General features: G+C 46.7%; 1 protein-coding gene across 3 annotated transcripts in view; it reads right to left on the reverse strand.

Annotated features, from left to right (window-relative positions):
• The window catches only part of SPON1 (spondin 1), a 259,322-nt gene extending 237,689 nt beyond the window's left edge, over nt 1-21,633 (reverse strand). For 2 of the 3 annotated variants that reach the window (XR_002081851.2, XR_002081850.2), the window contains exons 1-2: nt 21,233-21,632; nt 1,623-1,729 (exon numbers count right to left, since the gene is read on the reverse strand). Coding sequence is in view for 1 of the 3 variants with exons in the window: in XM_019456395.2 (XP_019311940.2) it covers nt 1,623-1,729; nt 21,233-21,470 (345 nt within the window). In the remaining 2 variants the exon portion in view is untranslated. Of the gene's footprint in view, nt 1-1,622; nt 1,730-21,232 lie in introns of all 3 variants that reach the window. The other variant, XM_019456395.2, reaches the window with a different exon arrangement.
• Between the last annotated feature and the right edge of the window lie 2,961 nt (nt 21,634-24,594).

Below are 24,594 nucleotides of genomic sequence, written 5' to 3' on the forward strand. Positions count from 1 at the left end.
GTTTATGCAAATGATTCAATCTTCCTAGTTTCAATTTCCTGATCCATAAAATAGGGATACTAGTTTCTATCCATTTGGCTGTTTGGAGAATTAAAGTAAGTACACCAATTAAATTAAGATGAGATAAACCAAAACAAGACAAAGAACTAAACCTAATAGCTGGCACATGGTAAGAACCCAGAAAATGCTGGGCATCCTTGGTATTATAACTGGGTGACTCCTTCAGATATATGCCAAGAAGGTTCCTGCCACCTAGGTACACAGAAGAACATCACAATGAGCATGGAATTAACAGCCCTAGTAGGCCAGAGACCCAGAATACAAAACAATGGACATTTTTTAAAACACAGGATTCAATGGGGCACCTGAGTGGCTCCGTCAGTGAAGTGTCTGACTTTGGCTCTGGTCATGATCTAGCAGTCTGTGAGATTGGGCCCTGCATCAGGCTCTTTGCTGACAGCTCAGAGCCTGGAGCCTGCTTCAGATTCTGTGTCTCCCTCTCTCTCTGCCCTTCCCCTGCTTGTATTCTGTCTCTCTCTCTCAAAAATAAACAAACATTAAAAAAAATTTTTTTTGTTTAACACAGGATTCAAAATGACAACCTGGCTACAAAGGATTAAAAGATGTCTTTAGATGGGGGAGATATTTTGGGGCAGGGCCCTCTGTGGAGCCCACAACTTACACTAGGATTCCCCAACAGTCAGCTATGGGTGTTAAGTATTTTTCTTGAGCTCTTTTTTTTTTTTTTCTGAGTTTGCAAACGTCAGATAAAAATGGATTCTAGAACAATGGAAATTTGAGATGAGAAATGGTTGCGGCAAATTTGGCCAGGCCTCCTCCTAGGATGGCCCCAGTCCTTCTGGGACATGTTCTGACGACTGGATGGCCTTTTTCTAAACCTCTGAAAGGGGATGATGTTCCCGCCACTTCCCTTGGAAGAATATTCCACGGTGAAATATGACTCACTGTCAGGGCCCTTGCCTTTGAGATTCTCTTTCTTCTCTTGACCCACTTTCGTCTGGCCGTGCCCTTTTGTACAAAGTCAAACGCAGCCTCCCCTGGAGAAGGTTGTTCTGTGAGGACTGACATTTAAAGACCATTACCACCTCTCACACTCAGCCCTGTTCATTTAGCCAAGCAAAGCATGTTTAATTCTTTTAATCTCCTCTCATAAATCAATCTCTTCGTTCCCTTAATAGTCCTTCGCCTATGCTTTGAATTCCTTCCAGTCTGGCCATCCTAAGCTCTTGTTCCATTTATACTTGAGACTTGCCAGTCAATCACAAATGGCTCTCGGGAAAAACAGCCAGGCCCGCCAGGGCTCTAAGTGCTCTCACTGTGCTGGGCTGTCTGCAGTCCCCCAGGCACTGGGAGTCCAGAGAAGATCCCTTCCTGGTAGCCAATCCCGAAGGCCTGGAAGCAAGCTTGAGACATTTGCCACCTACACCATTATGGGTCCTTCAATCCTGGCCCATCTGATCCAAGGTCAAGGGAACTTCCCGAGAAGCTACCTCAGACACCTGTACCTCTACTGTCACTCAAGCTCCTCAGTATGTCCTTCTTTCCCCTAGCTTTTACCCACAAGGGCACGAGGGCAACAGAGGAGCCCAGAGGAGTCTTACCTGGAAGGTCCCAGCATGGTCTTCTTCCTTATCACCCTCTCTGTTCTCTTTGAGGGCAATTAATGTGAATCCTCTGAAGTAGGATGGTGGGGCAGCTGAAAGGGTTACTGTGGAGAGAGGAGAAAGCAGATCATAAGCACAGGAATCAGCTGGCTTCCATCTGACAAATGAATGTTGGTGAGTTCTCCATCAACAAGCCAGACCTGTGGGTTGGAGGGGCAGCAGACAGTGGAAAAGCCTCATTCCTTTGAGTAGTGAACTTTTGCTCTCCACCCCGTTCCTCCTTACATTTCAGAACCTGCAAAATGCCTGAACTATGATCTCAGTTGGGCCTCCTTGAACCAACAAAGGCTTTGGTGCACTCTCTCTCCCGGTAGCCACAATTTGAAAAAGATAGTCCCTGGTCAGGGGCACCTGGGTGGCTCAGTCAGTTAAGTTTCTGACTTCAGCCCAGGTCATGATCTCACGGTTTGTGAGTTTGAGCCCTGGTTCAGGCTCTGTACTGACAGCACAGAGCCTGGAGCCTGCTTCAGATCCTCTGCTCCCTCTCTCTCTGCTGTTCCACTGCTTGCACTCTCTCTCACTCTCAAAAATAAATAAACATTAAAAAAAAAAAAAAAGAAATCCCTGGTCAGCAACCTCAATCTTGACAGTTATCTAATGTTACACTTCCAAAAGAAATCTAGCCGCTCACAGCCCAAACTCCCTTACAAAGTCCTTTGGGGCAGAGAATGCTGTGTGTTTTCCAAAATATACTTCCTATTTCTTGTAAGCGCTCAGCTAGACCACTTTCCCAGCCTCCCTTGCAGTTAGGTCTGTTTGCGTTCTGCCAAGGGAAAGCACGGATGGACGGGATGCATGCCACTTTCTGCTTGGCCCACACGAACTTTCCACAGGATCTTCCAGTCTCCCTCTCCCACCTATGCCTGCAGAATGCAGCGGATCCAACAGAAGATCCAACAGAAGGTGTCCTGGGAGAAGATGGTGGAGTCGCAAGATAGAAGAAACCAGGGTTTCTGAATAGCTACACAGAGAATCACCCACTGACCAGAAACATCCATCTTGTACTTTGTCTGAACTGGAAATAAACTTATATTGTGGGGGATTGTTTGTTACAGCAGCTGGAGTTCTATGAATCCACATCATGCTCTTCCTTCTCACATCTACCCAGATAACTTCGTTTTCATTGAATCTAGCTCAAGGGCCTTCTCAGCAATGATGGTCACCCCTCCCTTTGTATCCCTAGCACCTGGCACAGAGCCTGATGTCTAATAGATGCTCAATTCAAGTTTCTTGAAATTTATATAAATTGGGATTGGAATTACTGTCTGGATTAAAGTGCTAAGATTCTGGCCTTTAAACACAGAGTTATAGACTCTTAGAGCCTTAAGCTGTTTCAAGAACCCTCCATTCCAGCCTTCTAATTTCACAGACAGGAAACAAAGACACAGAGAGGTCAACAGACACCCCAAGGCAGTAAGAGCACCCACAAGGCAGACTTAGGGCCAGACTCCTTTTCCCCAGTTTAGCATTCCACCCATGGTTGCATATATGGAGTATATCTGAGTATGGATATTCTACAAATGTTAGGTTTTAAAATTTTAAAAATCAACTTAACATATACCATTTATGTGATTATGAAAAGCAACCCCCTGTCAGGGAGGGGCATTCTAGTCTTCTGCTTTCAGTCCTAAAAATAAAGGACCCTCAAATTCCAAAAATTAAAACACCTTTCTTGGACCATGCACCAGCAGCCCATTAGCCCCAACACAACGACATCTCAGGAAAGAACTCTGAGAACCAAAGATTGCAAATCTCATGCTATAATTGGTCAGTTCATCCCACAAAAGTAAAAGAGCATTCTGATTGGCTACTGATGTCTATCGAAAGGTCAGACAGACCTTCTTAGTAAGGAAGAAAGGGTGAGAGAAAAAGCACAGTACAATAGAGTAAGAAAAGTAGGGTGCTCACCAGTGGCAAGCAGAAAATGATGATTATGATGTCAGAAGAAAGAGCTGAGATCTCTGAGGGACAGACAGACAGCCCTAAAGCAGTCTGAGGGTGTCTAGAGTGGGGTGGGAAATGAACAAACAAAACCAAACAGAAACAGACTCACAGGTACAGAGAACAATTTGGTCGTTGTCAGAGGGGAGGGGAGTGGGGGAATGGGTGAAATAGGGGAAGAAGAGGACAAGTTACAAAATTCCAGCTATAAAATAAACAAAGACATGGAATGCAATGTACAACATAGGGAATATAGTTAATAATATTGTAAAAACTTCATATGGTGACAGTAGCTATATTTATCATGGTGATTGCTTTGTAATGCAGAGAAATGGTGACTCACTATGTTGTGCGCCTGAAACTAATATAATATTGTATGTCAACCACGCTGAAATTAAAAGCACCTATAGGTGGGCATAATAACAGCACTCACCTCAAAGTATCAGTGTGAAGCATAAACGAATTAACACACAGAAAGTTATTAACAGCATGCCTGGAATATACTAGGCACTTAATAAATATTAGCCCTTATTGCCAGTGATGAGATTATCACATTGCATTTTGTGGATAAGTGTTCGTCTACCTATTCATTAAGTCCTTCAAAAGCAAGAGCCACATCTGAGCTCAGCACAGTGATTAGCAGAGAGTTGATAACGCAATTAAGTTTACCGAACTGTGTTCATGGACTGGTAAACTCTATATTATAAAGATGTCAGTTCTTCTCAAATTGATTTATAAATGTAGTGCAGTTAGATTAAATTCCCATTGTGTTTTTTGTGATACGGACAAGTTGATTCTGAAACATACATGAAAATGCAAAGCACCAAGAATGTCCAAGGCAATCTGAAGAAAGAAGTGAAAAGTTGGAGGGCTTGTACTACTAGATACCCAGACTTACGGAGCTACAGAAATTCAGCCGGGCTACTATAGCAAGGAAAGAAAAAGAGGCCAGTTGAACTGTTTGGGGTCCAGAAAAAGTTCCACAAGTCTATGGAAACTTGCTGTATGATTAAGGATCTCCTGCAGAGCAGTCAGGGGGAAAAGATAATACCTTCAGTAAATGGTATGAGGACCACTGGGTAACTATATAGAAACAGGTGAATCTTGACCTTGCACATCATACGCAGAATAAACTTCACATAGACGATAGAGCTAACTGTGAAGAATAAAACAGCAAAGATTTTAGACGTGAGCCTAGGATAAAATATGAATGATCTTGGAATCAGAAAGATTTTTTTAAGCAGACATAAAAAAGAAAATAAAAACAGTGACGATAAAAGAGAAGATACATAAATGGGCTGATGTAAAAATTTTGCCCAACAAAAGACATCATCAGGAAGAAGTACGGCACAGTGTGGAAGAAGATATTTGCGACGCATATCACCATCAGTTGACTTTAATCCAAAATATATAAAAACTTTTTCAGATCAAGAAAAGAAAGACAACCCAATAGAGAAAAATAGGCACAACACATGAACTAATGCTTCGTAAAAGAAGGTGCCCAAATGGCCAAAAAGCATATGAAAAGACACTCAACCTCGTTAGTGAACAGGAAAATAAAAATTAAATCCACAATAAATTACTACCCGCATTTCCACCAGATTGACTAAACGTAAAAGGATTAACAGTATCAAATGTTAACTGGAACTTTCACACACCGTTGAACCGAAAATAAGCAATTTTCACTGGAAAACTCTTTGGCAGTATTTACTGAAGCCGAACATATACAGACCCTATGATCCAGTGATGTCACTCCTAAATCAACAGGAATGCATACATATGTGTACCAAGTAACATCTATCAGGTTATAGTAACATTGTATTAGCACCCAAATGGAAACTCAGTGTCAATCATCAGTAGAATGGATATGTAAACTGTGACATATACGTATAATTGAATGCCCTGTAGTAATGAAAACGAACGAATTACTGCTACATACAACAAAAGGATAAATCTTGGGGCACCTGGATGGCTCAGTCGGTTAAGCGTCCAACTTCGGCTCAGGTCACGGTCTCACGGCTCGCGAGTTCAAGCCCCGCGTCGAGCTCTGTGCTAATGGCTCAGAGCCTGGAGCCTGCTTTGGATTCTGTGTCTCCTTCTCTCACTCTCATTCTGTGTCTCCCCTGCTCTCACTCTGTCTCGGTCTCTGTCTCTCCCTCAAAAATAAATAAATAAATATTTTTTTTAAAAAACCAAAGGAATAAATCTCATAAATATAATCTTGAATGAAAGAAGACATATAAAATAATACAAAGGCTATGATTACATCTATATATTTGTGTGAAATCCAAAAACATACAAAGTAGGGGCACCTGGATGGCTCCATCGGTTGAGCATCCAACTCTTGATTTTGGCTCAGGTCATGAAGCCAGGGTCATGGGATCGAGCCCGGCATCAGGCTCCTCACTGAGCATGGAGTCTGCTTGGGAGTCTCTCTCTCACCCACTGCCCCTCTCCCCTACTCATGCTCAGTTTCTCTCTAAAATAAAAAAAAAATTTTTTTTAAGTAATCTACGATGCCAGAGGTCAGGGCAGTGGTTACACACGTGGCAAAGTGGAGTGAGAAGTGATTTGCAGGTGGCACAAGGAATGCCTCTGGAGTGCTGATCATGGTCTGTTTCTTGATCTCAGGCCCACTGCATGAGCATGTTCAATGTGTAGTAATTCACTAAGCAGTCCAATTTGTGAACTTTTCCATATGTAAGTTATATTCTGGTACAAATGTTATTCAGTGATGTTTCTGAATGATAAATATGCCCCTTTCTGTACATCTGTGCATTACACTTAAAGGGCTCATCATAAACTTGGTTTCCCAGAAACCAAGGAATGATGCATTCCTATAGGTTAAAAAAAAACAAAACAAATCTAAGGTTTTCCTCTACCTCATTGTATATAACACACAGGACGGAGGCTCTGGAGGCTGAACTCAGAGTGGGGTTTCAACCTGAAATTATCACTGGTGATGACGGTATTCCACAGTACAAGCTGAAGGAAGACAGGAGATCCCATCCCTCCAAGGACCCATTAATGTGACCCTCTCCTGAAAGGCACAAATGTGCAGTATGTTCTGAGTTCCAGTAATGACTGAAGATGACTGCTTGGCAATAAATAATAGAATCTTCTCTCTAATGACTCCTCCCTAGTGCCTCCCAAGAGAGGCCATTAAGAGACCCAAGAAATGCAAGGAAAATGCTGATGAAGGTTTAGGAAAAAAAAAAAGTCCATTCAGAGCCATCCTGTGAGCACATACAGGGAACTGGTTAAGAGCAAAGATTTTGGATTAGAACCCTAGAGCTATCATTTATTAATTACATGACCTCTGGCAAGTTATTTCACCTCCCTGTTCCCTCATTTTTAAAAGAAGCTAATGATACTGCCTTTCTTATAGGAATGTGGAGGGGATTAAATAAACATCTATCACAACGCCTGGTACATAAAGGATTCAAGAGCTGTAAAGGATGCCGATGGCCACGGGCACTGGGGATGTTGGAGCTGAAGAAGATGATGATGAAAATGATAAAGACCAGGATGTTCAGCAGGCCGATCAACCGGCAACGGGTTTCCAAAAGCTGGTCCTCAAGGACAATGACTGAACCTCCAAAGAAAAACGCTAGCAGGTGCCAGTAAAGGACCCCTGAGAGGGCTGCAAGGAAATAAAGGTCTTTGGGGATGATCCTCACAGGGTCAGGGTATGGGGAGCTCTGGGTAAGCCCTTATCGTGAACAGAGCCTTCCTTTTTCTGAATGCCTCTCACCCAATTTTAATTACACACTTATTTGTGAGTTATATGTTAAATACTGGTCTCCCCTAATAACCTGGAAGCTCTGTGAGAGCAGAGACCAAGTCTGTCTTAAGCTGCACGGTCTTTTTAGCATTGAGCGTGCCTTTTCACTCACAATAAATGCTCAATAAACGCTCATTGAGTGTTTGTCCCCTTGGTCCCTCCTTCAAAGTTTCCTCCTCCAAAGCTACCATGTGTAGTATTCAGCCCCTCATCCCTTTGTTACTAAGCACTTTGTGCCTGCCCAGTGCTATGCACCTGGAGACAAAAAAAAAAAAAAAAAAAAAAAAAAAAAAGATACGACCTCTCCCTCTAGGAGCATTCAGTCTAAGAGCTGGGAAGAAAAGACACATCAGCGGATATTTTTTATAACATACGATGGGTGTTATGGATGTGTGGATAATTTGCTCTGGGATGCCAGAGGAGGGAGCATCTGGGTCTAATTTGGGAGTCAGTCAGAGGGGGCTTCAAGGAGGAGGTAGCATTTGAACTCCAAGTGGAGTGAGGAATAAGAGTTTGTCAAGTGGACAAGAGACTAACAGCACTCCAGGTACAGGGAAAGGCATGATGAGACAGTCTTGGCCTTGGAAACCAGAACTATTTCTGTATTTCATAAATTGCAAGCTGGAAGGGACAGGGTGATAAGAGGTCAGGGGAAGAAGGTAGGGGATAGACACTTAAAAGCCTTCAAAGCCTTGCTAAAAAGGGTGGATACCTCCCTGGAGGTGACGAGGGGCCCCTAAAGGGTTTGAGTTAGGGAATGTCATATTCAGATTTATGTTTTAGGAAGAGCAGGCTGGAAGTTGTATGATTATTGAATTACAGCCTTTCCCTGAAAACCCGTGGCAAGGGCCTCCTGGTCTGCCTTGCTGATATGAGGACTGATGTTTCACCCTCCAGCCTAGCCTTAACTTGCTACCTAAGGTTGAGTTCTCCTCATCCTTGGGTACACTTGCCATCTGAAAATCCCAACCCCCAAACAGCTTTCTGGGTCCTTCAAGTGTCAGTGTGTCAACCATTTAACATGAACTCTGGGTTTCAGATTCCCTGGCCCTAACCTCAGTGAAAAGATCCTGAGCCAGATCCCAGCTCTCTCCACCTGCTAAATGGCACTGAGATGCCCCAGTGTTCATGCCCCACACATCAACTACAGGGAACTTTAACTTCTGCCTTAACTTGCAACCTGGGGTTACAAAGACTGCTGGAGCAGTACACAAGCCACAGCGGTCCCCTCCCTGCTGTGCAGGACTTTCAGAACACGGGAAGATTCGATGCACATGCTTCACTTAGAAATTGGCACGGCGCACCTGGGTGCCTCAGTCAGTTAAGCGTCTGACTCTTGATTTCAGCTCATGATCTCGCAGTTGGTGAGTTCAAGCCCCGCATTGGCTCAGTGCTGATAGCCCGCTTGGGTTTCTTTCTTCCTCGCTCCCTGCCCCTCCTCCACTTGTACTCTGTCTCTCTTTCTCTCTCTCTCAAAAAAAATCCATTAATGATAATAAAAAAATAAATTGTCACAATTGAGCCCACCCAGCCAGGATGAGGCGGAAGGAGATGGCATTGATGGGTTGGCAGATGGGAAGGCAGGGCTAAAAGTCTAAAACAAGTGTGATGGTGGGCTTGGCCCACTCTGTTTCCCTGGATGGTCTTCTGTAGCTAGTGCTCCAGAATTCCCAGGCAGAGGTGAAACAAGTCCCATTCCAAATTAAATATCACACATATCTAAAATTGAAAACTGGATGTAGCTAACAGATCTGGGTTCGAATCTCTCCTGTTTACTATGTGTAACCTTTGGCAAGTTACTTAACCTCTCGAGGTCTCAGTTTCTAATCTCCTGTAAAATGACGGTCTTGGTACTTATCTCATTGTTATTATGCCAACAAATGAATTAATATTCATAATAATAAGTGTACATATATGTTTGTTAAATTAATAGGATACATTCAAAATAAATCATTCTCCTCCATAAAATAGGGATCATCATTATCATCTCATGGGTTTGTTATAAGGATTAAAGGTGGGAATGTATATGAAGCACAATGCAACAGCCCAATGGAAGTTCATTCTTTCCCACATATGCTACCTCTTCATGGGATGGCTGGGAGCCAGATGCATGGGTCCTGAGCTGGGATGGGTGGGAAGGAAGCTCCTGGAGACTTGGTGATGTGTCAGCCAAGAGAATGTAGCTGGGGGTATGGGTGAGGGCAGGAAGCACGGAGGGACATACACTCTCCAGGAGCCCCACTTCTTATCCTACTCAGACAATGGGATCTCTGGGGCTGGTGACAATAGCACCCCCTCTCCCTCCTGAAACATAATGCCACAGAAGTGACTGTGGCCCAAATTTAGTCTCTCTCCACACCCCATTCCCCTGCGTCTGTGACCCAAGATGGGCCAATCAGAATCCTCCCCCAGGGTTTTTCCAGTTTGGAATTAATGGGACCAGGGCTTTTCTTTTAGTTACAGGACTAACTGAAAGATTTTTCATGGAAGGTTCTTGGCAGCTATAGTCCTTGTTATTTGGAGAAAGTTTATCTGTAGTAAGAAAAATGAGGACAACACACAGAAACACAGCCAAGAGATACGGGATGGAAAAAGTGACACAGACAAGGTAGAAGGGAGAGATGGAAGGGAGAGATGGAAAGGAGAGAGGGAGGAGAGAACCCTTTTGGGTCCCTAGATCCATTTATACCTGAAGCCAGACCCGCCCCTAGACTTTCCAAATATGAGACTCAGTAATTCTCTTTCTGCTTTAGTTAACTTGACTTTGTTCCTGTCATGTTCTGTGGAAAGAGTCTTTACTAACTTTGAAACAAAGAAAGAAAATAATTCTGCCTAAACTATACAATTCATTAGCAGGCTAGGGAAATGATATTTGTGGCTTAACTGAGGTGGTTGACGAGGAAGGTGGCAGTTGATACTAAAATGCCACTGAGATGACAGCAAACCAGTTGACTTTGAAAGTATTGAACTAGATGTCAACTTCAGGGAAAGACTCAAGGGATGTCAAGGGAGCCCCTTGCTCAACATTCTTATCAACTTTGATAAAGATTTCTAAGACTGCTTATCAGAATTGTAGATAATCCAAAATGAGATTACATGGATAAGTCACTCAGTGACAGAATCCAGATCCACGAGTGGCTGACAGCTACAGGGATGGACCCAAACATTCTGGATTACGTCTGAGGAAGACCAAGACCAAGACCAAGTTAGGAGGAATCACGTCAAATCTTACATTCAAAGACCAGTCACACCAGTTGAGGGAGAGGAGGGAAGCAAGCCTTCCCAGCGGCTCACAGGAATTTTTGCTGGCTGCAAGCTCAGCGTGATCCCAGAGCGCTGCGAAAATAGCAAACACAAGACCTGGCAAGCTTAACACAAACACAGCCCTCAGGACAAGGGAGATAATCATCCCCCATGTTCTATCCCTATCAGAGCACATCTGGGGTACAAAGTTCAAGGGGACAAGAAACAGCATCCTATAACGAATGGCTGAAGAAATGGGGCATTTTGGCCAGAAGTCATAGTTTCTATTTCTTCACAAACACCTCAATGGCTGACATATGGCCAAGGGGAGACCTCATTTGCTCGACTCCAAAGAACAACCTGGACCGATGAGCGGAAGTTACATGGAAGGGACATGTTGGCAAGAGAAAAGTACAACCAGGTCAACCATGGCTCAGGCTCTGCCAGCTTTGAGCATCACCTAAAGGAAGCTCATGATTCTTCTCTCTCCAACGCTTCACTGCCCAGACAGGGGGAGGCTGCTGTCACTCCAACTTTGGGGACATCCTACTGGCCACTGTACTCAGGTACAGGATAGGCAGTGATGTGACCAGGTGCTAATGTATGTGGAGCACAGGAGGCTGGGGTGGAGCGAGGAGAGGTTGTGATGGGGAAACGTGGGCATAGAAAAGTGACCATCTTTTGGCCGCCTTCTCTCTGTGTCTCCTCATCTTGTTTTATTTTTTATTCTTATTTTTTTTCATAATGTGTTTTTTATTTATTTTTATTTTTTTAATATATGAGATTATTGTCAAATTGGTTTCCATACAACACCCAGTGCTCATCCCAAAAGATGCCCTCTTCAGTGCCCATCACCTCCCCTCCCCTCCCTCCCACCCCCCATCAACCCTCAGTTTGTTCTCAGTTTTTAACAGTCTCTTATGCTTTGGCTCTCCCACTCTAACCTCTTTTTTTTTTCCTTCCCCTCCCCCATGGGTTTCTGTTAAGTTTCTCAGGATCCACATAAGAGTGAAAACATATGGTATCTGTCTTTCTCTGTATGGTTTATTTCACTTAGCATCACACTCTCCAGTTCCATCCACGTTGCTACAAAGGGCCATATTTCTTTCTCATTGCCACGTAGTACTCCATTGTGTATATAAAGCACAATTTCTTTATCCATTCATCTGTTGATGGACATTTAGGCTCTTTCCATAATTTGGCTATTGTTGAGAGTGCTGCTATAAACATTGGGGTACAAGTGCCCCTATGCATCAGCACTCCTGTATCCCTTGGGTAAATTCCTAGCAGTGCTATTGCTGGGTCATAGGGTAGGTCTATTTTTAATTTTCTGAGGAACCTCCACACTGCTTTCCAGAGCGGCTGCACCAGTTTGCATTCCCACCAACAGTGCAAGAGGGTTCCCGTTTCTCCACATCCTCTCCAGCATCTACAGTCTCCCGATTTGTTCATTTTGGCCACTCTGACTGGCGTAAGGTGATATCTGAGTGTGGTTTTGATTTGTATTTCCCTGTCCTCATCTTGTTTTAAAAGAAAAAAAAAAGAGAGAGAGAGAGATTATAGATTTCTGGAATCCAGCTCTTTGTTGGGGGTGGGTCCAGTGAAGCTGCGGTTAGTTTGTTTGTTTTACACTTTCCAAGTGATTCTGAAGCATAGCTAGGTTTGGACGCCACACAAATGACCCCACGAAGTGCTGATTCCAGGGAAAGTCACTTAATAATTGGTGTCGAAGTTTGATTGATCAATAATCCTCTCTGCTCTCTTCTCCATTCAATCAAAGCCAGTGTCTGAAGCTGGGAGCCCCTTCCCTTTGCCCTTTTGCCGATTGTCCTGCTCTTCACCTCTGAACCATCAATGACCCAGCTTTTCACCATGCTGATCTCCTTCCTCTCAATAGTCTTTTTTTTTTTTTTAAATGTTTTTACTTATTTTTGAGACAGAGAGACAAAGCATGAGCAGGGGAGGGACAGAGAGAGAGGGAGACACAGAATCCGAAGCAGGCTCCAGGCTCTGAGCTGTCAGCACAGAGCCTGACGTGGGGCTTGAACTCATGGAGTGGGAGATCATGACCTGAAGTCGGACGCTCAACCGCTCAACCGACTGAGCCACCCAGGTCCCCCTCAATAGTCTTTACCTGGGACCAGCCATCTGCCTGCCCTCAACCTCCAGCCAATGCCCCCAGGGCACTGGGCATCTCTTCTCTCTGCTGCCTCCACCTGGAGCTCCTTGCCGTTGGTCCCCATCCCTGGTCTCACTTCTCTGGCTGAGAGAGAAACACTTTCTCTTGCTTACATCTAGCTCTCTTAGCAGATCTCACACCAGGATTCTTCACTTTTTTTTTTTCAACAAATAAAGATTTAGTGCCTGTCATGTCCACAAACTGTTCTGGGTGCTAGAAATAAATGGCAAACAAGAAAGGACACAGTGCTTGCTCTCATGAAGCTTATATTCTAGCTTGAGGAGGCAGATGATAAACAAGATAATTTCAGAGAGTGATTAAGGGCTATGATGAAAATGAAATCAGGCAAAAGAAATGGGAAACATAAATTGGTGGTCAGAGAAGCCTATTTAAAGGGATAAAATCTGAGCTGAAACTTAAAAGACAAGGAGTGAGCCACATAAGGCTGAGCATTCTAGTCATGGAGAAGAGCATGTACAAAGGCCCTGGGGTGGGAATGAGTGAAAATCCAGAGAGTAGTGTTGCAGCTATGAGGTGAAGGAGGAGAAAGAACAGGAAGAAAAGAAAATGAAGAAGGATGAGGAGAAGGAGAAGGAAAAGAGAAGAGGGGGAGGGGAAGACGAGGAGGAGGAGGAGGAGGAGGAGGAGGATTATAAGAGCTTCCTCTAGCTCTTAGAATCACCGTCCCATTTTTATGGCCTGCTCCGAGTTTGCCCACCTTCCCACACTCCTATTCCCCCCACATGGTGCTTTGTGCCTGGAGTCTTTCCCTGCCCTTCTGCTGTCTCACAAAGTCCGCGAGGCATATTTGCAAATGTCCAGGCCACAATAGGAGATAGGGTTTGAGTTATTTCCCATGGGTCTTCTGGGCCTCAGCTAATCCACAGAGGTGCGTAGGCCCCTGTTTAAGTTTCCCTGAACCTTTCATGGCAGTTTTGAATATTCCATGCAAGTTAGAAGCTTTGTCTATGTAGAGCTCACAAGGACTTCTTGGCGATGTCACGGAATTCCTTACCTGCCCATCCCAGCCTCATCTCTAGCCCAGCCAAGACACCCTGTAGACATGGGAAATTTATACCAGCAAGAGCTGACCGGCCGGCCACACAGGAGGCTTCATGTGACATGGTGAGCTCCCTGACACGTAGGTGTTCCAGCAGATGTGCCTATGGTATAATCACGCACAACTGCACACTGTCAGAAGAAAACTAGAGGAAATGATACCTTCGATAATTCAGGCCACTTGCCACCCCATTCAATACATGCATGTGCCTGAGCGTGCATGGGAGGGGACTCATTCCCTCACTCCATCACAGTGAGTATTTTGTACCTGTCATGTCAGGGGTTAAGGACCAGCAAACCACCTGTTTTACCTGTTACTTGATTGAGGGGACACTGGTCTCTTCCAATGCGGGAGGGGCAAATGGAAGTCCTGGTCTTATTAAGAAATGTCAGTGTGCTTCTATTCCTCATTAACAGAACTGTCTGGAAGGAGACATGAATGAGGCTACATTGACTCCAGTACCCATGTTCCTACTGACATACAATTTGAAAGGATTTTTAAGGAATGATATTTTTGGCATCATTTTATTTTTAATTTCTTTAAATGTTTATTTATTTTTGAGAGAGAGAGAGAGAGACAGAGCATGAGCATGAGTGGGGGAGGGGCATAGAGAGAGAGGGAGACACAGAATCCAAAGCAGGATCCAGGCTCCGAGCTGTCAGCACAGAGCCCAACGCAGGGCTCAAACTCACAAATATGAGATCGTGACCTGAGCCGAAGTCGGACGCTCAACCAACTGAGCCACCCAGGCACCCCAAGGAATAATTTTGGCTTATATGATTTTTTGCTTTCCATGGTGCCTCTTGAATCTAACCCTCAAATAAGATGGGGCTCCAGTCTACTCAAATTGTCTCATTTTCTTTCAGAATATATATCCCTGTGAGCTTTTCTTTTTCTTCTCTTTTAATTTCTTTTCCCTCCCCCTCCTCCTTCTTCCTGCAACTCCCTTTCTTCTTCCTTCTTCTTCCTCCCTCTACTCCTCCTCCTCCTTCTTCTCTCTCTTGTTTTCTGTTTTATCCACTTCCTCCTTATTCCTTTCTTTCCTTAGAGCTTCCACCTTTATTGAGGGAGAGGGTGAGATAGAACAGGTCACTCTGACATACTGGCCCTTTTTTCTCCTCTCAATATGAAACCTATCAATACCACACACACACACACACACACACACACACACACACACACACCCTAACACTCCTTCCATCCTGACTCATTTAGCAAGTATATAAACTTTACATGCTGTTGGGAAGACCATCTAGATACATTTTACTGGATGAGAGGACATGAAATGCTGTGCTTTTAGATGACTATGCATTAAAACATGTGGCAGAGATAGCTAATTGTCCCTTTAAATCCATTTTCACCTTCATTCTTTTGGGGAAAAAAAATCCTTTCCCCAAGTTTTAGCTGGGCGTGTGGCTGTCTAGCTAAATGTTTTATTTCCCAGGCTCCCTTGCCGCTAGGTGTGGTCAAGTATCTAAATCCTCACCAGTGGAGTGTGTTTGGCAGTGCTGGGTGCAATTCTGGGTCACATCATTCAAAAGAAAGCTGCTTGCCCTCTACTTCCTTTCCCCCCCTGCACACTGACTGAAACTCACACGTGTTGGCAGTGAGCTGGCTGTTAACGGCTCTGATGAGAACACCCTACAACAGTACTGTCCAGTGAAAATAAGCTCCCGGCAGGTGAAATTCACTGTATTTGTTAACAAGTATCCAGTAGGAATAAATGTAAAACAAGTAAAATTAATTTTAACAACATATTTTACTTAAGCTAATATATACAATTACCACTTCAATACGGAATCAATGTCAAAAAAATTATTGAGGGGCACCTGGGTGGCTCAGTCGGTTGAGCGACTGGCTCTTGCTTTTGGCTCAGGTCCTGGTCTCAGGGTTCATGGGATCGAGCCCCGTGTCAGGCTCTGCACTGACAGCGTGGAACCTGCTTGGGATTCTCTCTTTCTCTCTCTCTTTCGGCCCCTCCCCGCTCCCCTCAAAATAAATAAATAAATAAATAAATAAATAAATAAACACTTAAAAAATTATTGAGAAGTCTATTTTTCTTCCATCCTTATCTCTCAACCACCGGTGTGTGTCTTATACTCATGGCACATCTCAATTCGGACCAGCCACATTTCAGGTGCTGTAACTCCAGGCTGTCTATGGGACAGCAGAGCACTGGCGGATTACAGGGCAACACAGCAGAAGGAATCTGGGTTCCTGGTGGACCCCGTGGAGCAAAGCTGGCCATCATCTAGGACTTCCCATTTACCTCTTATTTTCAAAAAGCTGTGTTTTGGGGTCTCTGTGAGACATGAGCTTCACCTATATCTTCAGTAATATAACATGGTAAGAGGTTTTCCTCCCCCACAGAAGTTAACATTGACCTGCATCTGACATTCTGTATGACAAGCAAATGGAGAGCAATAGTGAAAAGTTCTTGACATGCCAGCCCATGTATGTGAACTTATCAGCAATTACATCCTGCTGTTCCAGCTGAGTCAGCAGTGTGTATGGAGGAGCACCCAAATTTTAAACCCTGAAAAATCCCTATTTGATATGCTTTCATTTTTTTGTATGTTTTGATTTTTTTTTTTTGCATTTCATGAAACTCAAAGCAGTAAGCAATCTCTTTTAATTTTCATTATCAATTTGAACTACATACTTATTAAAAGGGGGCCAAGTTTAAAAAATAAAGTTATATAATAAAAAAGAGGAGAATGATACAAGAAAAGAGAAGTGGGAGGGACGACTTATAGTTAATTACACTATCAGCAGCAGCACTGAATTTTTAAAAACTCCACTAGATTAGACATAGTTTATTTAAAATACCTTATCCACTTTAAAATTCTCCAATTCTACACAGGTACTTTATGAACATCTAATTTTGTAGGCCTGGTCGTATAAGTTTGTGTGTAAGAATAAAACAACAATCAAATTAGGGTTTTTTTTTCCTATCCAATTTGTTTCTGTTTTCCCACAAACAAAAGGAACTGGCTAAAGATTGACAAGGTTGTTCATGTTCTAAATTAGTTCTCTAGTTTATGAGGAAATGCAATCCCAAAGTCTATAAAAAGGAAAAAAAGCAAATGTAAATAAGGAGCCATTGCTTTAGACTTTGTGTCCCAAGATATGTCAGTTATTGTCTTGATTTGTTGTTGCTGTTTTCCTTCAGTGAAGATTCACCATCCAGAATGCCAAGGGCAGCCATAGTTAATTTATTTTATTCCCTGTTCATTTTCGTGTGTCAATACAGGAGACCGGTTAAGGGAACAGATTTAGGAGTCAGACATCCCTTAGTCTGTATCCTGACTCCAATGATTACCAGCTGTGTGGTCATGGGCAAGTTATTAAACCTCTCTGAGACTTGGTCTTCTCATCTATAAAATAAGAATCATAATAAACTGCCTCAAAGTACTGGAAAGAATAAGTGAGATGAGTAGGAAGTATTTAACACCATGTCTCATCCAGTGTTTCTGCCAAGTATTTTTCTATTTCCAAAATAATCATCTTATAACATGTATTTTTTTTAAGCACCTACTCTATGACAGCTTTTCTTTAACATAGATTATTCCTGACTCTCACAGCAACACTGTAAGGGGTGGGGGGAGCACTCTCATTTCACAGCTGGAGAAATTCTAGCTCAGAGAGGTGAAGTGGCCTGCCTACGGTCACACAGCGAATATATGACTGAACAGAGGTCAAACATCAAAGCCTGTGCCCTTTCTGCCAGACTGAGGTGGGGCTCTCTGGGACACACAGTCCTGTGGCATTGTGCACCCCAGAGTGGGACAAAGAACGAGAAGGCCAAGCAGCTTTGGAGGTCTCCAAACCTCACAGTTTAGAATAAATCCCCCAATTATGCTTGAAGTTGGACAAGCTTTTGAAATCTCGACTGGACATTCTTTTCCCATCAAGTTCCTTGAAATTTCCCTTTAAAGAGCATCTAGGAAAAGCCACTCTCATTAGCCAGGGTCTGGCTTTATTTTCCTAATAAACAGATCTTTAGTCAGACAAAAGGGCCTCTTTTATTTTCAATCAATTCTTCAACATTTCAGCTGATTTTCTTCTATTTGGCTTGAAATTGTGATCTGGGAATGGCTGGTCCTGCAAATTGTCGTCCTATCAGGGAAGCCCCTTGAGGATCCTCAACTTGTTATTTTTAATCACTGTAATCTCCTTGTCAAAGGAGGCCATGGTCAGAAACAGAGCAGGCCTTTCAGAGCTTTTCTAAAGCACAGTTATTGCCAAGGGAGGGGGGACAGGGGGAAGAGGGAGGGAGGGGAGAGAGAAGCGGTGGGAGAGAGAAGGAAGTCCATATAGCACTAGCAACTTGGAAAAAGCTGAATAATAATCTCAATGGGATCCTGGCTGTTGAGAAGAAAGCCCATGTGTGTGTGTGTGTGTGTGTGTGTGTGTGTGTGTGTGTGTGTGTGTGTATTAACAGCGACCATTATAATCCAGTGTAGAACATCTAAAGGAGATACTGGGGTGGGGGACATAGAGAGCAGAAGCTATTCAGGGATGAACTGGAATTGTGGGGATAAAGATTCCAGGCAGGAAAACAAGCCATTGATTCCAAGGCTTGTGAGGGGGCCTCAAGAAAAAAATAAAAAAAGCAAGCGGAACACCAGGGGAATGTTAACTTCCACGGCCCTAAGTCAATACCCTGAACAGAATGCATTAGATTTACCTTTAACATGATTATTCTAAGAGAGTATAAGCCAACAGAAAATGTCACAAACTAGGCCAGCGCCCTCTTCCTAACTTTGAGTGGCGGAACCAGGTTTGCTAATCTCAGGGTATTTACTCAGAAGGCCGGGAGCACGGTTTCCATAATATCTTCCTTCCATGATCTCTTAGCCACCAGAAAGGAGAAATGGGGATTGCCGGCCAACAGCCTGAGTGGGGGTGTCACAGTCTGAAAGTCTAATGTGTAGGCTGGAACCACCTGTAGGGTAAAAGTCTAGAGCTCTCTCTCTCCCCTAGTCTTGGTTCTCACCTACTGGCCATGGACACTCTGGAAGCAGGAGCCTCTGTGTTCTGGTGAATACCAGGTGCCCCTCCTCCCCAGTGCTGGGGTACCTGCAGCCAGTGCTCAGGCCATCAGGGAGGATTTGTATGGGAAGAAAGGGCTGGTAGGACACTTGGTGTGGCCCCAGACTTGCCCAAATCATCTAAAAATATCTTCTTGGGCTCACAGTAAGAACAATCTTAGGTGAGGCTCCCAGTATGGAGAAATCATTCACTCACTCATTCCATTGAGTCATGAGGACTCAGCCACCATTCACTAGTAGACTGAATTAGAGTTCTGAGAACACCACTTTTAAACACACACACACACCACACACCACACACACACACACACACACACACACACACACACCCCAAAAACAAATGACTAGGCAGGCACATCCCTCCGTTATCAAACCAATAAGGGCCTCATATCCAACTCAAACTAACACGTATTGGGGACCTCAGGCACACTCCTCTTTGTCAACTCACGTATTCGCTACAACCACCACAGAGGTTGGACAAACAGCTACTTACACCGCTGGGAAATAAGCTCAGAGAAATGAAAGGACTTGCACAAGGTCACACAGCTACTAAAACCAAGCCCATCTTACTCTAAAGCCGCCTCCGTCCCTGCCACGTGGAGCTTGGGCTGTTTCCCCAGGGAACCCGGATCCTCGGTTTTGGTGAGGCCTCCCTCAAGAGACCAAGAGGGTTCCGCCCGCCTTCCTCCGGTCCACGGAGAGGACGGGCTGTTCCCAGCCCCTCAGAAAGGCTGTGGCCACACCCGCAGCCCCTCCACCCCGCCCGCTCCCTCCCTCCTGGGCTGGGCCGGGGGTTCCTTCCCCGCGCGGTACCGAGGGTCCCGCGGGGTGGTGCGCGGGGGTCAGAGGGGCTCCTCGCCACGCGCTGAGCGCCGCCACGTGCGGGGGGCGCCGGGGAGCCAGGTGGACAAAGTCGGGGACACGATCCCGGGGAACCGCGAGAAGCGTTCTGAGATGGGTAGCCCCTGCTTACGGTGGCCTGCGTGGCCCTGGCGCCCGCTGACAGTGGCCCAAACTTTCTCCAGTGTTCTCCAACCGCTTCCTCCCGCAGCCTCTGGGAACCCGGAAGGCGGGGATGCAAGGGCGGCGGCTGCGGGCCCACCAGCTGCCCCCCAAGACCCTCTCTTCCCTGCTAGGCACCAGAGCTGACTTACGGAGGCGCGGGGGAACACGCACCCCGCCACTCCCCGCCAGTGGGAGCCCAGGTGAGACCCGGCGGGCTTCCTTCCCTGCCCTAGGTCCTGTCTCCCAACTGGAGAACGGCAGCTTCTGCGCCGGGAAACGATGTCTGGGGAGACGATCCGCCGCGGAGAGAGGCGGTGGGCCGTGGGGATGGAGTCAGGGGTCTTCAGGTCTGCGCGGGTCGCGCGGCGCTCCTGCCCAGGAGGCGCTCACCTGCCGGGACATTCCCTCCCCGCACTCCCTAAAGCCAGCGCTCCGCGGAGGAGCGTAGGCGCGACATTCCCGCGGCGTGGAGCCTCGGGGTGGCTGGAGCAAGGGTCCCCGGCCTCCAGGGAGCAGGCCTCGGGAATGTGAGCTTCCCTTTCCGACTTCACCGGGTTTCGCTTCCCTCTCCGAACCCACCCACAGCTCCTCGGAGGCCCGTTCCATTGGGAGCCTGTCCTAAAAATCCACACTCTTCTCCCCCGCCTGGGACCATCGGAGAATAATTTGGAGTTCTTTCCGGGGGCCCTTACGAAAGCTTCAGACTCTTCCTCCCCTCCTCCCCGTGCCCCACGACCAGTCAAGGGAGAAGTCCCTTTTCCTGAAGGCATTTGTCCAAGGAAGCTGCAGTGACCACCCCGCCTGGGGCCCGTCTGGGAGAAGCTGGTATCCTCCCCTTCAGGGATGGGAGAGGGGAAAGCCAGTTCCCCACCTTGCCTGGGATCCAACTGGGAGACACCAGGCTTCCCTACGCTCCAGCGGCGGATCTGGAGGAAGGCGGGTTTTCACTGCTCTCCCGGAGCGGGCCGGGGGAGAAGCCAGGTTCCCTCCCAGCCAGGCTGGCGTGGCGCGTCGCTCAGCTGCAGCCCACGCCCGGGAACCGCGCGTCGGAGATGGGGCTGCCCAGCCTGGCTACAACCCCCGCGACGGCCCCGGACGCTGGCCCGGGAGCGGCGCGGAGCTCGCGGCGAGAGGGGCTGAGGGCAGCCAGGACACAGGGCCCTCGCCGGGCTGTGCCGGCACCGTGCGCCCCGGGACCGTGCGCCCTCCTCCGGCACCGCGCGGTCGGCGCCCTCCCGGGGGCCGGGTCCCGCGCCCCTAGCTCCACGCCGGGCCACTTACCACGGTAGCTGATTCCCGGCTTGTAGAAGTCGGGGTCTCCCTCCACGCGGAGGCTGAACTCGGTGTAGCCCTCGCGCCGCGTTCCCTGGGCGCGCAGGATGCGGCTGCAGTAGCCCTCCGACTTGGGCACTTTGTCCAGGGTCTCGTCGGAGAAGGCCAGCGCCGCGGCCAGGGGCAGTGCCAGGGCCAGCAGCGCTGGACTCCGGCTCAGCCTCAGGGGCGCCGGGGACAGCCTCATCCTCGCGGGCGTCCAACTTTGTGCCGCTGCCGCCGGCCCTCGCCACGCGACTCCTGCCCGAAGGGGTCCCCGTGGAAGCGAGACCAGGCGGAGCCCGGGCGGGGAGCGGGAGCTGGGAGCCGGCGCTGGCGACAGGGAGACCGTGCGGGTCTCGGCTTGGCGGCTGCCGAGCTGCGCCGCGCTGAGCTGAGCTGAGCGAGCAGAGCCGCGCAAGGAAGGGAGGGCGGCGGCGGAGGGGGAGGAGGGCGGGCTGATTTTGCCCAGATCCCCGAGCGCAGCGCTGTTTTGTTTCCGAGCTGGCGATTAGCGGCGCGGCGGTGTTGATTTTGCGACGCTAGATTCCCAGGGTCTGGCGAGGATATCATAAGGCACAGGGACACTGCGGGATCTGTCCCGCCACCAGGAAGGCTGCTGCCCCAACCCCAGCTACACCTTTGCACCCTGCGGAGTAGAGGGCTCCCAGGAGAGAAAGACTGGAAACTAACTTTTGTTGCGCACCTACTTTGTGCCTACCAATATGCTGGGTGTCTGGCTCACGGTATCTGCTCATCTGCTACGCTCTCCCTGCACACGACAAACGTGACAGCAATTTCACTCATTTTACAGATGAGCAAACTGAGGCCTGCAGCCGACCAATTAAGGCGGGGTTGGATGCCACGACTGACTCTATTGCTCTTTTGGAACAGGTCGGACTGGAGGATGAGAAAGGAGCAGCATGACTCATCCAACTGCGCCTAGTAGGCACAGCGCCTACGGCCTGTAATATTTTTGGAGACTCCTGAAAATATTTTCTTTAAAATCAGAAGGAAAAAACATTTAGGGCTAATAAAATGTTATATATAATATCAATGTATTTCTATTTACACCTACACAGTCATAAAATATAACGTTGACTGTTGTTTTATGAAGGAAGGAGACCCCAAGGACAGAAATGCCTAAGGCCCAGGAAAGTCCTCATCTAGGCCTAGAAAGGAGTTTCAAATGGTTCAAAGAAAAGCCTGTGTTTTCTTGGCTTAGATTTTTGTCCCCAGTGACTGATTTTTAGAGAGGAACTGAGCCTGAGGCACCAGGAAAAGGCCCAGGTGCAGGAATCTCTCCCAGTGTTTCCCTGGAGACAAACTTGAATCAAACCTTAGTTGTGTCATTCACCCATGTGAGATGTTGGCGAGTTATTTTGTCTCTCCAACCTTGAGTTTCTCCCTCTGGAGGGTGTGTGTGTGCCTACAGGCTAATACACCCTTCCTGTAGGGGGTGCTAGAGTCCAAAGAAATGTCCCATATAAAGCACCTGGTAGGGGCGCGTAGGTGGCTGAGTCGGTTGAATGTAGGACTTTGCTCAGGTCATGATCTCACAGTTCATGGATTCAAGTCCCATGTTGGGCTAGACAGCTCAGAGCCTGGAGCCTTCTTCAGATTCTGTGTCTCCCTCTCTCTCTGCCCCTCCCCCGCTCGCACTCTGACTCCCTCTCTCAAAAATGAATAAACGTTAAAAAAATTTTAAAACACCTGGCCTAGGCTTCAGTCTCCCCCCTCCCCCCAACTCCATATACACACCCACCTCCTCAAGGGGTAGGTCTGGGCTGGTCCTGGGTACCGCAGAAGGAAGATCAGACCCACCTGGGAGATGCCTTAAGCCCGCTGCCTCCCCTCAGTGTGTGCAAGCATCCCTCCACAGGTGCTTTTGGAAGTTTTGGTTACCTCTCCTCCTCTCCCTGGGCAGTCAACACATCTTAACAGCCTACACTTAAAAAGCAATCTCCTTTGCTTTCCAGGTCAGGTTTTTCTCTTTGACATCACTAACAAACAGCCCAGGGGAACCATCTGCATTGGAGGTCTCCATGCCTCCCGCACCTGCCCACTCACTTCTCAGTCCTCGTCCTGGGACTCCCACTGCCGTTATTAACTGGGCACCTTCTCTCAGAAGTCACCCAAGAGTGCCCCCTTGCTGAAGCCAATTATGCTCTTTTCTCAGCCCTGGACTTCCCTGACCCCCAACAACACCTGATCCAGCTGGCTAGCCCTCCTTTACAGAGGTGCTGCTCAGATTCACGTCTGTGTCCTGAGCGAACTATCTCCCGTATCACTAGCTCAGAGCTCATGCTAGATTCCATGGTGCATAGTCTAAGTCATCCAGCATCCTTTTGTTGAGTGTAGATATGAGGCCAAGTCTGTGCTGAGCAATGGGCATCACAGGGAACAAAACTTCATTCATTCATTCATTCATTCATTCATTCATGTTGAAGGCCGTCCATGTGTTCAGTGCTGGGACACGAGACAGACTTATTACCTGTCTTTGTGGATCTTACCATCCAGTGGGAAAAGCAAATATTAAATACATAGTTACAGAATCTTTTCAAATTATGATTGTGATACATGCTACAAACTAAAAAAAGTGTTTTGTGAGATTTTATCTCAGAGGACAGGAATGAATATACAGAGATGAATAAAATGTGGCTTCTGTCTTTACAGATCTTACTGTATGTCCAATAACCCAAACAAGTGCTCTTGAGTGTCTTTTCTTCTATATCAACATATTAAAATCCAACATGGCAGTGGACGGGGTAAGGAGCAGGTAGGGATGTAAGAGTTAATTTTTTATTAAACATTGACAAGAAAACCATGTCAGGTAGGAGGCCCATGTCCCCTCCCGCCTCATTTCCCAAATTAGGAGCCTATAAAATCACCTGTCGAGGCGCCACAGCTAAGAAGGGGAAAAGAAGCAAGATTCAAAACAGCCCTCACTGACACCAAAATGGGCTTCCTCCCACTTCATGGCGTTGACCTCATCATCTGGGCTGACAGGCTCTAAGCAGCCCATCATCAAGCTCCAATGCCACTACCCAAGTTAGATTTCCCCAACCCAACTCTGCTGTCACGTCAGACCCCTGTTCTCTCCCCCACACGTCCGATCCATCACTGAGTCTCATCTTCTAACTACCTCTTGAATCTGGCCACTTCTCTCCGTCTCCTCTGCCACCACACCAGTCCGAGTTGTCGCCATCTCTCGACCTCATAATTGGGCTGCCCACGTCCGTTCCTATTCCCCTCCGATATGCTGTCTGCACTGAAGCCTGAAAGATCCTTTTGCAAATGCAGATTTGAATGTCAATCCCAAGGTTAAAATC

This window comes from Panthera pardus, unplaced genomic scaffold, assembly GCF_024362965.1.
Source record: "Panthera pardus isolate Hobbes unplaced genomic scaffold, ASM2436296v1 HiC_scaffold_12, whole genome shotgun sequence".
Taxonomy (NCBI): Eukaryota; Metazoa; Chordata; class Mammalia; order Carnivora; family Felidae; genus Panthera; species Panthera pardus.